The sequence below is a fragment of the Malaclemys terrapin genome, chromosome 25 (assembly GCF_027887155.1).
Source record: "Malaclemys terrapin pileata isolate rMalTer1 chromosome 25, rMalTer1.hap1, whole genome shotgun sequence".
In the NCBI taxonomy this organism is placed as follows: Eukaryota; Metazoa; Chordata; order Testudines; family Emydidae; genus Malaclemys; species Malaclemys terrapin.
The window spans coordinates 10,542,850-10,561,625 of NC_071529.1; the positions used below are offsets into that span (position 1 = coordinate 10,542,850).

At 40.4% G+C, this 18,776-nt stretch overlaps 1 protein-coding gene across 2 annotated transcripts in view; it reads left to right on the forward strand.

Annotated features, from left to right (window-relative positions):
* Positions 1 to 18,776, forward strand: part of ZNF652 (zinc finger protein 652) — a 39,406-nt gene that overhangs the window by 9,474 nt on the left and 11,156 nt on the right. For both annotated transcript variants that reach the window (XM_054014125.1, XM_054014126.1), the window contains exon 2: positions 15,867 to 17,014. In XM_054014125.1, the coding sequence (XP_053870100.1) occupies positions 16,106 to 17,014 (909 nt within the window). In that variant the 5' untranslated portion in view covers positions 15,867 to 16,105. The remainder of the gene's footprint in view (positions 1 to 15,866; positions 17,015 to 18,776) is intronic.

Genomic DNA, 18,776 nt, shown 5'->3' on the forward strand with positions numbered 1-18,776 from the left:
TTCTAGGAGATAGGATATCTCCATTAATTATTAATTAATTTTTTTTAGTTAATGAGTTAAGACCAATGTTCAGGTGGAGTGAGTCCTCAACATAGAGGACTCACAGTAAAGATTTTGATTGAAGTTGTGATGATGGATCTCCTAAAAGATGCGTGGTATTGGAGCACATTACCTGGTAGAATGAATAATTTAGGATAATTGATAAAATGTTATAGTCAAACAACAAAACTCTTGTTAACATTTTAATTAAGGTGACTCCTAGGAGAGCATTTATAGAAAGCAAGTCCTTCCAAATGAAGCCACCCCCATTCTGGCCCACCATGTGTTGTTAAAGGCCTACCCATCTTAGGGCTGTCTACGTGGGGAAAGTACTGGGACTTTACAGCGCTGCAACTTTCTCGCTCAGGGGTGTGAAAACACCCCCCCCCCCCCCCCCCGAGCACAGCAAGTTTCAGCGCTGTAAAGAACCAGTATAGACAGTGCGCCGGCGCTGGGAGCTACGCCCCTTTTGGAGGTGGTATTTTTAGAGTGTACCGTGACTACACAAGCCACGTTAAAGCTCTTCAACATCAGCTTCATTCAGGAGCAGTCAGTGTTTGTGACACTTCACAAATGGTAAAGATCGATCGATGGCTTTGCTGTAAAAACAACTGAAAGGCAGAGACTTAAACCTGAAAAAGTTGCAACCTTCTTCTATGCTAGCACATAGTTGCTTTTAGTGTAGCACAAAATGAGCAAAATTTTTCTCAACCACTCATGGGTCTAAAGGTCATTTCATTGCTGCTTTATTTTTCCCCGATGGCCCATCTTTTGGTGAAATCTAAGGAATACTGTGTATTTGTATCCAGCTGCCATAAAAGTGTTGAGGAGGACTTTGATCAAAATATAGCATCTATTTTAAACAACAAGGGACTACAGAGAAGCACTAAACTTATATTGGAGGAGGTTTCAGTGGGACTTGACAAATTATAGCCTGATAACACTTCTTTCTCAGTCTCTGGAAATCTGGCTTGATCTAATTAATGGCAAAGAACTGGAACCCTACAAGAAGAAAAGAAGGTATGGACCTTCTTTATTATTTAGCTAACATGATTGATCCCAAAGACAAAGGTCATAGTTGGGGCCCAGAACAAGAAGAAGAGTCGGAAATGTGATTAGAACGAAATCTTAAATTCTCTACTTTTTTGCATTTAAAGTTGAAAATCCACATTTCTACCGCCAATCTGCTTTTGAAGGAGATTGTCATTGTTTGTTCCATCTAATAGTGGGAAATTGTAGAAGTAAAATCACAAGACAGGACAGTTGAATTCAGAATTTTTTCAATGTTTAGAAGACTTTCAGTCCTGTCCAATAAGCTCAACATCTGTTGAGTGTATTTTAACACACTTGGTTTGGTTTGGGTGAAACTTCATTATAGACTAGGTCAGTGGTTCAGAAATTTTTTACTGAAGTGACCCACTAACTGCATTTTCTTTTTTGTGATCCAGTATTCCATATATGCACCTTCTGCCCTGGCACTGCAACCCCAGGACAGAGGGCAGTTCCTCAGAGAGGGTGTTGTCGGAGTGCAAGTATGCCTTGCATTCACCCCGCACAGCAGTGGTTTCGGTCCCATGGAGCTGGGACTGGTTCCCCTCTCCGGATGATGTGACCTGAAGCACAGGATTGCAGTGCTACTCAAGTTTGGCCTAGTTGTCCCTCCATCATGACATTAGGTATAACTAATTAATAGACTGGGAATTTGATGATTACATTCAAATAAATTACTTACAGAATTGCAAACTTTTAATTTTGGACAACGAATGTGTCTTATGTTTGAGGAATAGATATACTTATGAAATGCAAGATATAGTATGTGTTTTTAATCTCATTTCATAAAACCTTTGTAGGTTTTATCTATTTCACTACTGTTTTCCATTATTTTGAGTTTCATGGAGGTTGTTTTGATGGGCTATTAATGTATGATTTTGCACTTTCTAATGTAAAAAGTTGTTCAGCTGTAATTAATGTTCATGATCACTACAGATGTGGTCTTATGATATTTTTTTGGGGGCGGGGGGTGTCAAAATCTGAGGTCAAGTAAAATGAAGCCTATTGGAAGTAGAGATTTTTATTGAATAACTTTAGTTCTTGCACTTTTTAAATTGTCATAGAAACTATTGCTAAGAAAATATTAAAGTTGCATGATTAATCACTCAAGTCATCAAATGCCAAAGTTGAGGTTACATGTGCAACTGTAACTCCACCTTCTTGTGTGGATGCATTATGATAGTCTTTAGTTATGATCCTCTGCTATTTCCCAAATACATTATATCAAATAAAATTGTAAAACTTTAGATACACAAGGCAGTATCTTGTATTTTTTTATTTTGGTATCTTTACACTATTTTATTTGCCAAAACGATCTAGTAATTTTAGACTTCTAAAATGTTTTGTATCTTTAGTGTATGTGTTTTAATAATTTAATCAGCAGCCATTTACTATACCTTTTCTTTCCAGACATCAGTCTTTAGGTGCCGTTTTGGAGATGAGGCAATTAGAGCGATAGATTAGTTGAAAAACTGGCTTGTCTATACTAGTGTATTTCACTAGGGCTTTGTTGTTGTTAATCTGTAATATGTTGTGTAAGAAAGTTTACTGTGTGCATGTCATAGAAATCAATTTAATCAATTCTCATGTTCAATATAGTTATGCACAGTACTAGAAAATGTACATGTTCATGTACTTAATATCATAATGTATATTATTGTAGCACCTAGGAGCCCTAGTCAGGGACTAGGACCTGTTGTGCTAGGAGCTGTACAAACACAGAACAAAAAGACAGCCTCTTTCCCAAAGACCTTACAGATGGATACTGGTCAGATTAAAGGTTGCGTGTGCAGCCATAATTGGCATTTCCTGATGTGTGTGGGGCAACCTTAAGATTCTCAATATTGTAATTGATGGAACTCCATGATTTTTAGAAGGAAAGAGATAGAGAAAATAAATTTTATAATGTGGCAGTATGACACCACTAGAACATCCTATCCTATCCACCTTGCAGGGTCCTACTAGGAGTTAGCTCTCTGCTCTGAACATGAGACTTTGCAGAGGAGAATTCCTTATCTGCAAATTGTAGGTGTGCAGCTTTTATCTTACAAGATTCATAAGGAAATGGTCATTCCTCAATCCCTGCACATTTCATAGGATACTTAGAGGTCTGTGTTGGAAACCTGCACCTTTTGTTTCCAGTGCTTTATGTGGAATACGTTATTTGTATTATGTTAGCATCTATATGCCCCAACCTGAAATCATGGCCCCATTGTGCTAGGCACTACCCCCCAACCCCCCCCCCCAAAGTAAGAGAGTCCCTTCCCCAAAGACCTTACAATCTAAATAGACAAGACAAAGACCTTCTCTGTACTGGGATTTCAGCCAGTGGCATAGCTACACCAGTACGGCCCCCTAGAATATACACAGTTTAGACTGGTGTAACACAATTTGCACTGGCTTATCTTTCTCTCTCCTGACTCTAACTCTCTACTGCCGAGAGTTGTTTGGGGAAAAAAATATTGCCAAAGGATGTAGAAAATATTTTTTTCACTCCTGCTCAAAACCAGCTAATGCATCTTTGCTAAAATAATAATAAATAATATAATTATTCACCCAGGGGTAGGGAACAAAAAAGCAGGCAGAATAGAGAGTTATGCAACTTCACTGTGACAGCCTCTCCCACTATAACCAGCACAATTGTTTGTTATGATTGGTTAAAATCAGTTGACTCTGCAGTTGGTATTAAATGGACTCAGGTTTGGTGCTTCTTTAAAAGCATAAATCTCTAAGCACAGATTTATAGTGGTCAAGGGCAGTTGCATTTTTTTTTCTCAAGAATCTTCCATTCTTTGCTTCCTGAAGGCAACTCAAGAAGCGAATTGAATTTACAGTCTAGTGGACTTTTTTATTTTTGAGACTTCTTGGCCAGTGCAGAAATTATAATCAAAATGCCATTGGGAAATGGCAGTTTCATTGCTGACTTTGTTAGACGACCTGCCATACAGTCTGTTTTTCAGGAGTTTGGATTAGTAGAGATGTACGCTAGTTGTTTAAATAGTAGTCTGATTCTACATGTGCACCTAGACTTTATGGTTAGAGTGAACCATGGTGACACTCAGACCTCAGTGGTTCAGGAGCCAAATTAGCGATCAACATTACCGAAAAGAGCCATGTAGAGTGAATTCATTGTTTTCTTTACTATTTATGTAAATATAATATAAAATGTTTATAGCAAAATGACTTACCAAGTATTCTACAATTGGTAGTAAAAGCATTCTGATTGGTTAATAATTAAATCAGTGTTTTAATATCCTGTGCTGCAAAGAGCTAAAGGAGACATATTAAAGAGCCACTTGTGGTTTGCGAGCCTCAGTCTGAGAATCACTGGGCTAGAACATATTTCAAGATAGGTTTTTCTATGTCTGTAGCCAAATTATCTAGGTGTATTATTGTGTTATCTAAAAATAACCCTAAAAGCAAAGAAAATTTTGTCTTTATCATATAGCAAAGACTATGGGATTATAATATTTTTAAGAACCCTGACAGAACATCCTCTTCAACTTTTTCATGTGAATTTAGTGCTTGCAAAAGATTCCAGATCCATAGATTTGGAGAGTCCCTTTAGTCACAGATCTGTAAGACATTGTCCCCCAATTCTTACCTGTAGGTACAGTATAAGATCCTGACCTAATTAATGGAGGAGGCCTCCTGGTTTGCCAGTCTTGTTTGTAGACTCCAGTTGCAGGACGCTGATGCACGGTATCTTTTTCTGAAATTGGAGATGTCCAGTCTGCTCCACTTTTCCATGGGAATATTAAATATTTGCAGGCAAATGGCCAGCTCCACATAGTGAATATGTTGCCTGCTAAATTGGTTATATAGGTGCCTGAGAGTTTTTAAGTATTGTCAAAAAGAAATAATGTGGAACCATTAGAGAGATGGCTGGAGATCTGAATCTTCACATTTGCTATTGTAAAGGTCCTAATGCAAATGTTAAATTCACCTAACAGTTTTGTGTGCTAAGTCTCTGGAGGCCTTTCAGTTTATTTAAGGACAATTGCAGAGTGTGATAGTTCAGTGTTCTAAAGATCAAATTTGGAATATTCAGACTCCCTGTTTCTACAATTTCAAATACCAGCAGATTGACTTAGTCCTTCATCCTTTTGAGAAGGGTAAATGTTTAACATGTTGAGGTCTTTTGGATGAGGCATATTTAAAAAAAAAAAAAAAAGGACATTAAATATATAACATTCCACTTTTTTAAAGAGGTTTCATTTGGTTTCTTTAGCCAAAACACACTCTACTGCCCCAATCATGGTGTATGCTGTATATTTGTAACCTGCTGCCCGCCACCCCAAGGTGCCTAATTCTTGCTAGTGGTTTAAGTATATCGCTCATGGGCAGGCGAACTTTTTGCCCTGAGGGCCGCATTGGGTTTGGTAAATTGTATGGAGGACTGGTTAGGGGAGGTGGTCATGGCCCAGCCCCCACTTCCTGTCTGCCCCCCCTCCAGACTCCTATCCCATCCAACCCCCCCGTTCCCTGATGGCCCCTCTGGGACCCCTGCCCCATCCACACACCCCCACTCCCTGTCCCTTGACTGCCCCCGGAACCCCTGCCGCCCCATCCAACCCCCCTTCCTTCCTGACTGCACCCTCTGGACCCCTGCTCCCATTCAACCCCTTGTTCCCCAGCCCCCTGACCACCACCCCAAACTTCCCTGCCCTCTATCCAACCCTCCTTGACCCCTTACCACGCTGCCTGGAGCACCGGTGGCTGGAGGCGCTACAGCTGTGCCGCCTGGCTGGAGCCGGGCCACCCTGCTGCCACCACAGAGCACCGGGTCAGGCCAGGCTCTGCAGCTGCGCTGCCCCAGGAGCTCACATCTCCGCCACCCAGAGCATTGTGCTGGTGGCGGAGCCAGCGAGCAAGCTGAGGCTGCAGAAGAGGGGGGACAGTGATGGAGAGGCTGGGGGCGAGGTTCCTGGGCCAGGAGCTCGGGAGCCGGGTAGGACTGTCCTGCGGGCCGTAGTTTGCCCACCTCTGATATAGTGTGTACAGTGCCCTGGGATGAAAGGCGATGTAGAAATGTAAGAGAATATCTTTGGACATGTATACTCTGGCTTTCTAGCATCTATCACTGTTTTGTCTGTTAAAAGCATCAGTAACAGGAATATACCCTTACTTTATCAAACTGAGGTGTACTCTCTGTCTCGCTATATATATGTGTGTATATATATTTATACATACCCACTAGAAAAATCGCAGCAATTTGGACTCTTTTGACATCTGACTTTAGGATGTGCAGAATAAATTATTAAAAAATATAATAGGAAGGAACTTTGGCTGAAAGGTGAATAGAAGTAACATTATTTTATAACATGCTTATCAGATGAAAGAGGAATGTGTAGGATGGCCATCTTTTCTTTTTTCTCTTCTCCTTTAACATTTTCTCTGAATTTAGTGTTCTCAAAAGATTTGACAGCCCTGGAGACGGAAGTCCTCTATCCTCAAGCTTCCTTATACTGCCCTGGCAAACTAGAGGTCAGGTGTGTTTAAGAGGATAGTTCAGACTTTCTTCTCGGTCAGTGCTTTGTCTCTCTGCCAAGATTCCAAAGAAGATAGCCAATTAGTGCCAGTTTTCCCGGTAGTTTTAATAAACATGCACATTTGTTCTCTGGGAATTGATTGAGACTGATCCATTTGAAATGGAGATGCCCTAATGTGTGGCCTTTCGTTTCACTAACATGCAAATTACCACCCTTTATGCTGTATCATTGAGTATCTAACCTCTTGAATGACTTGATGGGAAAGTCTTTTCTACGTACTATACAAACTTTTGGTGATACACTACGGTTCTGGAAAAACATTATCTCAGGTAATCATCTTGGAACAGTCTCTTGAATTCTGTTGTGATAATGGTCTTCCAGCAATAAGCATCTTGGCATGTTTATGCTATATTCCCAAAGTTGTGTCAAAAGCACAAAGTAAACTAACTGAAAAAGTAGAGTACTTTATTTTTCTCTACCCTTTCAGTTTTCATTATCTTAGGTGTTACTTATACCAATGGAAGGTAAAATTATAGAAATGATTAAGTTAACATGTCTCTTGAAATCTAGCAGGTAATAGGATAGGCTATCAGTTGTACAGACCATCTAGCACATACCACAATAGATCTGCAGAGACATCCACATTACAGACATGTCAGTACTTGGTTTAATGTTTCAATACTTTGCTTGAGAACGAAAATCCACAGACAAATCAGGAGACCCTACCTATGGATCTTCCAGATGGTAGAACTTAAGTTTAATTCTTGTTTTGCACTTGCACTTGTACTTTGGGGTTTTTATATGTAAAGTAGCTGAAAACCGTGATTAACTACATGCAGTGACACTTCATCACTAAACATTGACATGACACAACTTGTATCAAATATTGTTTCACTAATTACAAATGAGGTCTCCGGTGCATCTTTCTTTTATTTCAGGCCACTATCCTTCAAAGTTTCTAAGTATATTAAGGCTTTGGTATCTTTGGGTGTTCCTTGAAGTACCATGGCATGTACTGAAATACAAGTTTCCAGAAGCAGAAACTGGTTTGGGAGTTATTTTTTAATCAAGTGTTTGCATTTTCAAGTTCACAGTAAATCCTTGATAAAGAATACACTTCCCAATTCAGAGAAAAGTGGTCTCATCACTTCTTAAAGATTTTTTTAGTGCAAAACAGTAGTGAGAATTCATTCAGACTTCATTACTTTTACAACATATGATGCGGAACACACATAAGTTTGCTGGGTAGTGTAATTAAAACTAAATTACATTTGTGAAACAAAGTTCATCTTGTGCCACATTCTCCTTGTATTTTTATCATGCTAGTTCGCTAACTTGCTCATTCTGAAAATTCCGTGGGTAACCCAGTGATTAGTATGAATTAGCAAGGTTCTGTTGTATGTACTGAAAATAACTTGGAGCACTGTTTCTCATCCAGTGGGTCACAACCTCTTGGGAATCTGGGGGAAGTCATGAAAGACAATTGGGGGTTGCAAGGCACTGAAAATCTTGTTACGGTTTAAAGCAAAGAAAATCTCATTTCCCCCTTGTACACCCTTATCATTCAAGGTCAAGTGTTCTCTATCAATCTCTTGAAAAACACACAACATACATTACATGGGCTTATCACTGCTACACTTTTTACTCCTATAATAAATGTTAAGGCGATTGTGAAAATGTTCGACTTGGGTTAAGGGTTGCCTACTTGAAAAGGTTGAAAAACACTGACTTAGAGGTACTAGTCTGAGTTTGGATAGTTTTGTGATGCAATACAAGGTGAATTTGTTGCTGGTTGTTGAAAGCGGAGAAGTTGACCCACTAACTGGTTAGGAATTTGTTGGAGGTTTGGTCAAAGGGCAGAGGCTGGTCTGGTTTGGGGTCCATAATGTTCTGCCAGTGGTATCATTTTAATTCTTGTATTTGTGGCTATATATTGTGCATAGTGGACCTATAACAAATCAATAAAAACAATAGTGTCGTACTTCTGTTCCAAATGTATTTTCCTGCATGAATACTGGCTATTCTGCAGCTGAGGCACTGTATCTTAAACAATGTACATGGTTTATAGCTGCACATGAAGTTTTACCACCTGTAAACTCTGCAAATCCTGTTGCCCTGGGACTTGGTGCACCTACTAATCGCCAATATAACTAAAAAGAGTTAATGGGCCACTTTACCTTGAGCAGTCCCTTGAAATATGAGTTAAGTACTTATGCTAAACAATCTGTTCCGTCTTGTATTAAGCTGTGACACTCTGAGTAAGGCCATGTCTACGCTAGCAAGCTTACAGCACTACAGCTGTACTGATACAGCTGTGCCTCTGTAATACTGTTCGTTTAGCCGCCCTATGTCGATGGGAGAGAGCTCTCCTGTCGAGATGATAAACCACCTTAAACGAGCGCTGACATAGTGCTGTGCACACGAGTGCTTATGCTGGCAAAACTTATGTCACTCGGGTGTGTTCTTTCACACCTCTGAGGCCTTGGCTACACTTGCGGATTCACAGTGCTGCCGCGGCAGCGCTGTGAAGCGCAAGTGTAGTCGCAGCGCTGCAAGTACGCCACCTCTCCGAGGGGAATAGCTTGCAGCACTGCGAGCGAGCGTGCAGCGCTGCAGGCGCTGATTACACTGGTGCTTTACAGCGCTGCACTCGCTGCGCTCAGGGGGGATGTTTTTTCACACCCCTGAGTGCAGCAAGTGCAGCACTGTGAATTGCCAGCGTAGCCAAGGCCTGAGCAACATAAGTGGAAGTGTAGACATGGCCTAAGTTTCCCAGACCTGAAGAAGAGCGCTCTGGAAGCTCGAAAACGTCTCTCTCACCAGCAGAAGTTGGTCAAATAAGATATTACCTCACCTACCTTGTCTTTCTAATATCCTGAGATCCACACGGTTAGGTTACAACACTGCATAGTATAACTAAAAGATAATCACAATTCTCAACTGCTTCAGATTTCTAATGCACAGGTAAAGTGGGATTGCTTAATAGTGGAATGAAGAATAGGTAATAAGTCTTTTTAATTCTACTTTCCACTGGTGTGGATTGTGAATTGTGTCATTGTGTGGTTAAGAGGTTCTCAAGTGGCATAATGCTGTTAGGAGAGGCTACTTGCTTTAAAAGTCAGTGGAACCTGTTAAGATGACAAGATATAACTTGACCATATCCATTTCAAAACTTGTTGCTCTTTCTGTTTTTTTTAAATTGAAGCAGTAAGGAAAAGCCTATCTGTCAGTCTTTGCCTGAACCAAAAAATTCTTATTTGGGGAGAGTGGGGAAAGGTTTAAAAAAAAAATCTATTTTTACATTATCATGCTAGTGGTGAAATTTTCAGTAGGTCTCTTATTTAATGGAGTCATATCTGTAATCTGCATGTATCCCTTTAAAGTTGGCTGCTTGCATCAGCCATGGCTTTTTATTCTACATTGTAAGCAAAATTTAGATTGCTTACTTTATAAATTTCATAACAAGGAAGCAGTTTTGTAAGTTTTGGCTGTTCTGTGGGCCTGTATGTAAAACTAATTCCTAATGCTTGTGTACAGCTCTCTGAGCTGTGGCGCAAGTGAAGTATCTGCTCTTTTCTGTAAAATCAGTTTTGGCCTGGGTTTTTGTGACCTTTATTATTAAAGTTGGGGGCACTTCTTATTATGCCACGTTGGTGGAAGTGTGAAGTCCAACATAAATGAGGTTTAAAGTAGAAAATTAGTTTATTCTACTTCCAACTCTGGAATACTGTTTGCCAGCGTAAGACATTTTAATGACTAGTTTCTGAATCAAGGTAAGTACTGAGCTTAAAGACTAAGGCCTAGTCTACACTTAAAACTTGTACTATTATAGCTGCATCAGTAAGGGGTGTGAAAAAACACATCTGCTTGTGATATCTGTGCTGACACAACTATGCCAACAGAAGAGAGTTTCTGTCGGCATAGTTAATGTCATTTGCAGAGGTGCTAGTCCTGTACCACAGAACTCCTCTTTCTGTTGGCGTATACTGTGTCTACGCTAGGGGACTATGTTGGCATGGGCTCTGCAGTATAGACATAGCCTGAGAGTCGGTTGCTGGAGTCCCTTTCATTCTTCTTGGTGAGAATCAGTCCTCAGTTTTCAAATTTTTGTGATGGAAGTTGGAGAGCTCCTGCAAGGAGTGTAGAGAGTAGCACTTGAAAACTTCACTCATTCACTCTTCCTTATGGTGAGCACAGAGCTTTCCCAAGCAAATGCCACCAATTGAATGCAATCTAAACGTACTTTTTTAAAATGAAAGTTTCTAGCCTTCATGGTTGCAAAAATAATCTTTCAGGTGATAACTAAGTATAAACCCAGTGCGGTGCTGTCTTTCTATGTCCGCCGAGACCACTGCAGTGACTCTATATAAATGCTCGTAGGTTTGCAAAGCTACAGCAAAGTGAAAACAGACCAATATCTTTGGCAGTTAATCACTGCTGATATTGGGAACCCTATGAATAGCAGCGCAACTGGTAAGAATTAGGTCAATGTCACTCCTGCCCCGGAGAGCTTCCCCCAGTGCTGTAAGTGGTTGTGGAGTGACGTAGAATGCTTCATCTTCCTGTCTTCCATGGGAGCCACCAGAAGTCATCCAGCTCACTTGCATACCCTGTTTCCCCGAAAATAAGACAGTGTCTTATATTAATTTTTGCTCCCAAAGATGCGCTAGGTCTTATTTTCAGGGGGTGTCTTATTTTTCAGAAATGAAAAATGCCTTATTATCGGTGGATGCCTTATTATCGGGGAGGTCTTATTATCGGGGGGATGCCTTATATTACAACGAGAGGCAAAACTGTAAGTAGGCCTTATTTTCGGAGGATGTCTTATTTTCGGGGAAACAGGGTAGTAGGCACCTAGTTTTGCACAGTGTGTCAGTAGCTACACAACTGTGCGGTTCATGGAGAACCATGCTAAGCAGGAATAATTATATAATATTTTTCATCTATAGATCACAAAATGTGTTACAAATGGGATAAGCATTATCTCCATTTTACAGATGGGGAAATTTGGCATAGAGGTAGACTTGCCCAGGGTTACATGATGAGTCAGTGGCAGAGTTAAGAATAAAAGCCAGGTTTTCTCACTCTGTCTAGTCTCTGTTAACCACACTACTCTGAGGAGATGTAACTTAAAATCTATAGTTAGTATCACTCTATGGGTATGTCTATACTTACCTCCGGGTCCGGCGGTAAGCAGTCGATCTTCTGGGATCGATCCCGGAAGTGCTCGCCATCGACGCCGGTACTCCTGCTCCGTGAGAGGAGTACGCGGAGTCGACGGGGGAGCCTGCCTGCCGTGTCTGGACCCGCGGTAAGTTCGAACTAAGGTACTTCGACTTCAGCTATGTTATTCACGTAGCTGAAGTTGTGTATCTTAGTTCGAAGTGGGGGGTTAGTGTGGACCAGGCCTATGCATCGGACTCAGACAGGTCTTGATTTAAAGCAGCTGATATTGAATCAAAGTTAGAACAAATAATTGTTCGAGTTCATTGCTGGGTAGATTTTTCTATTTTTAGATGGCAGATAGCATGAAGAAATGTGGTTTTTCGTTAGAAGTAGCAAAGGCATTGTGTGAAATGCTGCTCCCACGTAGATGCTTCCTCCACCTACACATTTGTCTGCAAGTCAAGATTTGGTGCACTTTTGCTTCTGGGCTTCATGCCTTTAGCTCTTGTAACCTCACTTTTTAGGTTTTTCCAATGTAGTCTCGGAATACAAATTTCCTGCAAGTGCCTCATAACTATTCATTTTATATTCATAATAAAACTACTCCTCCTGAGTTTGAATTCAGATATACTTCCTTTAAAGAGAGCCTGTGTTTCTCCCATTTGCCATCTGATAGGAAAAGCATTCTTTCAGAGTCTGAACAATTCATCAAGATATGAGACACTCACTCTAAGAAAAATAGATCTTTTCTTGTCTGTCTTGTCGTCTTTGTATTTTCAGAATTAAGATTTGTATATTTTGTTAGAAATTGCTAGTAAAGGATATATATTAGCACTATTTTATTTCAAACTATTTAATCTTCTGATGCAATGCATTGTTTGTATTGAGAATCTATTAAGTGTCCCTCTCTTTACCATCTGTGTGGCAGTTAATGACATTTTGTTCGAAAGTTGTGGGTCCCTTGAGGGTTGCAAATATTATATTCAAAGTGAAACTAGGTTACTGTTTCTGCAAAGTGCAGTGGTTTAAGACCAAACAGCTTTTGATACGATTCAGAATGTGTCCTTTTGCTTTTGAAGTGGTAATACGTTCATGTAGAGTGGTTTTATTATATAGAATGTTCCTAAAATGAGCAGAGGTGAAACAATTCTAATAAATATGAAGACAAAAATTCCTCCATGTTGAATGAAAAGATAATTTTATTTTTTTGCTTGTTCATAGCAGCATGTTAAGCTATTTCAGGTGTTATACTATCAATGATTATACACACTTCTAGTTTTAGCCATGTTACTTAGATCTGTTCAATGAGCTTACGAAATAACTAGGTATGGTTTTCTATATGTCATAAACACTGTTTGCTAGGTTTTATGACTAATTTTTAAAATTCTGTTGAGGGGAGGGACGTAATGGTGGATTTCACACTGTGTTGTGCAGACCACTTTGTAAGTACCTCTTTGGGCCCTTGTTGCCTTGCAGTCTTTCATCTCCCTGCACTATCTGTAGAATGCTTGTTCTTTATTCTGCAGATCACTGATAGTCTGTACACCCTAGGAGAAGCACCACTGGTTTAATGAATTTGTTTACCATAAAAACTTTTCCTGAAGTCGTCCTTTTTCAAACACCTTAATTGAACTCTTTAAGGTTGCTGAATAGAAAAATGCAACATATACTTCCTTCTTTATATAAATTGTATTCAGCTGTGTCTGGAATGAAGTTATCATATTTGTGGTTTGGAGAATGTTTTTATTAGTAACTCACAGTGCTAAGTGGAAAGAAGTGTGTAATGTACAACTGTAATATAGTATTCTTCCTACCTAAGTCATATTTAGTTTTTTCTTATTGAAGTCAATTTAGTGCATGAGAATGGTGCTGAATTGTACCCAAAGGTGTTTTACTCTGTTGATGGGATGAGTATTGCATAGGAATAGCAGCATAAGTCTCACTACACAGTGTTGTTAAATCAAAGGTGCCTCAACTCTGAACTGGTGGAACAAGCTTTAGAGGTGGACAGTTATGTAATATTTCCATAGAAGATGTTTCTTCTTAACCCCAACAGTTTAGTGGTTGGCTTTTCTGGTCCTCCTAGCTCTCTGATTGCTGCTTCAGAGTCTTGTTTGGTGGTCTGTCATCCTCCCTTTTCCTTCCGATGGGCTAACCCCAGGCCTCCATCCTTGGTTCCCTCCTTCTGCACCCTCTCTAGGTACTGTTGTCTGCAGGCATGACTTTTTGACTGCCACATTTATGCTGATGGCTCGGATATACCTCTCTATCTCATCCATTCAATCCAAGTTCTTGGTTTGTCTTTCTAATTTTGCGCTGCTTGAAATGTTATTTCCTGAGTGAGGGAAAAAAAATTGAGGTTCTGATTACTAGTGGTAGAGATCACATGGTATTTTTTGCAGGAGGAAGTAGGAGCATTAACCCTGGTATACTGGTCAAACTCCAACTTCGATAACTGCAGGTGAAATTTAGATGGATAGAAAGCATTATTGTTTGGCTACTAGATTGGGGAGTGAGTAATCGTGGGACAGGCCACAAGCTGAGATAGAAGAGAATAGGTTCCTTAAATAAAATGGAGATTGTATGAAGAATCTGTGCGGTGGAAACACAAACAACTGGACACACAATGTCTTCCAATCTAATTTACTGCTGCAAGATGAAAATGTTTACACTGAGACTTTTCATGTAATATGTACATTAGTAGAATGTCCTTTGGCACATAATCAATTCCAGTTTGCATGCTACCACAACCTGGAGGGTAGAAGAGGGAGGAGGCAGCTTAGAGATGCTTTCTCAGGTGCTCTACAGAACTTTCCTGTCTGGTTACCCATCTCATCCAGGCTGACACATGTACAGAATTTTTCATGGCCTTTTTGATCTGAGTTTCTCTTGTTCTGCTGTAACTTTCTTTGTAGCACAGTGAAATTGTCTCCTTGGTACTACTGGGAACCACAATGAGTTTGTTGACTTGCTTAAAGGTGACCTGCAAAAAGGAGAAAGAGGGTCTGTGCCTCTTTTTTGCTTCTTTATGATATATATAGAGAAGATTTGAAAAGATTCTGCTGTCCTCCCCATCAAAAATACTTTGTATTTATCTTTGATATATCAGGAATATTAAGTCTGCTATTCTCAGGTTTTACAGGAAACTTTGTTTGGGAATAGTCTCAGATGAGTATTGCAAGACTTCTCAGCCTTTAATTGTGTGCTGAATCTTTAACAAAGCTATATTGGAAGGAAAATCACTTCCTTCTCAAGTAATTAGATTTAATAACATGACATCTGCCATCCTATCAGTTCTCCACCTTTCCATAGACCATCAGGAAAACAGGGTAGAGCATACTTCAATTTGTATTGTAAAATATATATATAATATAAAAAAAAAACAGAAAACAAAATTTGGGAGGAGGAGCGTGTTTTAGGAGGACTATCATTCAGGATGCTTTTAGACATAAGTTAATTTAAAAAAAAAAAAAAAGGTGGTGGGCACCCTTTTTTTTCTTTGCACATGGCCTTTATTCCAGTTCTGTAGAACACCTGAGAGAGCATCTCTAAGCTGCCTCCTCCCTCTTCTACCCTCCAGGTTGTGGTAGCATGCAAACTGGAATTGATTATGTGCCAAAGGACATTCTACTAATGTACATATTGCATGAAAAGTCTCAGTGTAAACATTTTCATCTTGCTGCAGTAAATTAGATTGGAAGACATTGTGTGTCCAGTTGTTTGTGTTTCCACCGCACAGATTCTTCATACAATCTCCATTTTATTTAAGGAACCTATTCTCTTCTATCTCAGCTTGTGCCCTGTCCCACGATTACTACAAGCTATGGCTCTAGTACTATGGTCCAGTTTCATATTTTACAGTTTGATAGTCTCTTATCCCTCTTGGAGGGTCTGTTGAGATCTGCACAGTTGCCAGTAATCAGTGGAATTAAGACTTTTTTGATCGGCATTGTGAAGAATAGACCACTAAGCATAATGAATAATTAACAATTGGTATGGTAGATCCTGCTGTGCTCTGCCTAAATTGTACACATGGAAAGAAAACAAGGCGCTTGGGGGATAAATTTCTTCAATTATTTTTTAAGAAACTGACTTAATTTTCTCTGTTCTTCTTTGTAGATAAAATGTTTGGAGGTTGGTTGGCTGCTTTCTTCAGAAGAATATTTACTACAGCTCTGCTTTTGCCATAATACCAGAATTCTGTGGTCCATGCTTCAGTGCTAAACACCAGGAGAGAGTCATATTTTAGTCATACTGTCTAGATGGAACAGGCAACATCTTGAAAGCCCATCGTATTTCATAGCTGCTTATTTGATTTTTCTGGGCTCAAAGGTGCTCAATGAATCAGGGCCCCCCCAATGAATCAAACAGCCAATTCTTGCCAACAGCTGGTTGAAAACAGTGCCGTGCATGTAGCAGGGATGGCGCAAGAGGAAAGCCGTCGTGGTCAAGTGCCACCCACATTTTATCATGCTGCCAGTCAGGAACTTGATCTGTCCACCAAAGTGTACAAAAGAGAGTCAGGAAGCCCTTACTCTGTGTTGGTGGACAGCAAAATGAGTAAACCACATCTCCATGAAAGAGAGGAGCAGCCATATTTCAGGGAGAACAGGTCGGTGGGAGAGGTCCGGGCTGTGAAAGAAGATAGAGAGAACTCTGACAACTCTGAGGAGGAAGAGGAGGAGGAAGATGAAGTGACTTACAAAAGGGAGCAGATTATAGTGGAGGTAAACCTTAACAACCAAACATTAAATGTATCAAAAGGGGAGAAGGGTGTCCCCTCCCAGTCCAAAGAGACTGCTGTTCTTAAGACCAGCAGTGAGGAAGAGGAGGGTGACAGTGGGGAAGAGGCTACTGAAGACAGTAATGATGATGAGGAAAATGAGAGGCAGAAGAAAAAAGAGAAAAGAGTGGAAAAAGTTAGTGTTACCCAAAGGAGAACAAGGAGAGCTGCATCTGCTGCAGCAGCCACAACTTCCCCTTCACCCAGAACTACAAGGGGCCGTAGAAAGAGTGTGGAGCCCCCCAAGCGTAAGAAGAAAGCTGCAAAGGAGCCCAAGGCACCTGTGCAGAAATCAAAGTGTGAAGAAAAGGAGACTTTGACCTGTGAGAAGTGCCCCAGGGTGTTTAACACACGCTGGTACCTGGAGAAGCACATGAACGTCACTCACAGGCGTATGCAGATCTGCGACAAGTGTGGGAAGAAATTTGTTCTAGAAAGTGAGCTGTCCCTTCACCAGCAAACAGACTGTGAAAAAAACATTCAGGTAGGTTAGTTCACCTGCTTGCCAGATTTCCACACCTTTCTGTTGTGCCCTGGATACAGCTAGTGGACACCTCAGAGAGGGAATTTTTTTTGTGGAGACAAAGTCCTGACCGAGATCTACCTCTACCTGTCAGCACTTCTTGGTGTCTGTCAAAGGAAATAACTTGTAGGACCAGGGGGTGCCCCGTGTGCTGTTTTAGCACAGTTCTTGCTAGGATTAATCTACACTGTGGGAAGATGCCAGACTACTTTTTAACAAATGCCAGATACAAGAATAATGGGTTGAAAACGTGTCTGCAGTGCACCACTTTGTACAAAATAGGACCTGATTTTTCAGAGGTGCTGACCCACCTGCAGCTTCCGGTAGCTTTAGTCAAAGTTTTGAATGTTCGGCACCCTTGAAAATCAGGCACATAATTTATAAAGGTAAGAATTTCAGGGGAGAACAAAATGGTGACAAGTGTCAGGGAATCAGCAATGTGTAGAATGTTGGCTGAGACACAAGTGACCTAGAAAAATTGTAACACCTTCAAGATGTGAAAAGTGTCAATATGTCATCTTTGCTTTCTGGGTCACATTAAGATGATTAATAAGTCAAGAGAATTTGATTTACAATGGTGTTTATATACACGTACATAGGTGTGTGGAAATCCTTCTAATGCAAAAGATGTTCATAAATCTGCCCATTTCTGCAGTGCTGCAAAATCTGAATAAATAATAGATTAGCCTTTTGAATTTGCTGTTAGTAGGGATATTTCTGTTGGTCTGCATCTCACCAGGAGGTTTGCCACTTTTAGTTATACACACAACAGTGGAAATCTTTGCCATGAAAGAATCATTTTAAATAATTTAAATTATGGAATACAATTTCTGAGCTTTTGACTTATCTGTGGCTTCCTCTCTGCTCATAGGCACATGTTATCTCATAACCATGGGCGTTATTGTTTTATCTGGTGATTTAGTCTTTGTTAAAGAAAACTTAACACAGTGCTGCATCCTAGTGGTGAAATAGGCCCACTGCCCCAGGGTAAAGCTGCTTGAATTCAATTTTAATGTAGTTATAACATTAAAAGGCAGAAGGGTAGTAAATTATTCCCATCCAATGAGTATCACCAAAAGAGGGCACTTTTTTAAAAAGAATACTTACATTTGGCTGAAACGTGACATAAGAGCGGCCATACTGGGTCAGACCAAAGGTCCATCTAGCCCAGTATCCTGTCTTCCGACAGTGGCCAATGCCGGGTGCCCCTTAGGGAATGAACAGGTAATTATCAAGTGATCCATCCCCTGTTGCTCATACCCAGCTTCTGGCAAACAAAGGCTAGGGACACCATCCCTGCCTATCCTGGCTAATAGTCATTGATGGACCTATCCTCCATTTTATCTAGTTCTTTTTTGAACCCTGTTATTATTATTACCTAGCTCTTACTGAGCACTTCAGTAGATCTCCAAGCACTTTACAAAAAAGATCAGCATCATTGTCTCCATTTTACATATGAGGAAACTGAGGCAGAGAGCGGTGAAGTGACTTGACCAAGATCACTTAGCAGGCCAGTGTCAGTCAGAAATAAAACCCAGGTTTCCTGGAACCCAATCCAGTGTTCTGTCCATTAGGCCACACTGGGCTTTAAAAATTGAGATAACAATGGGTTAGGCTTTGGACCACACAAATTCCAGAATGGTTTTCACGCTCGAGTTTAGATCGTATCTACACTTAGGAGTAGCCCTGGCTCCACCACTGGTGGCTAGCATGTGGTGTAGCT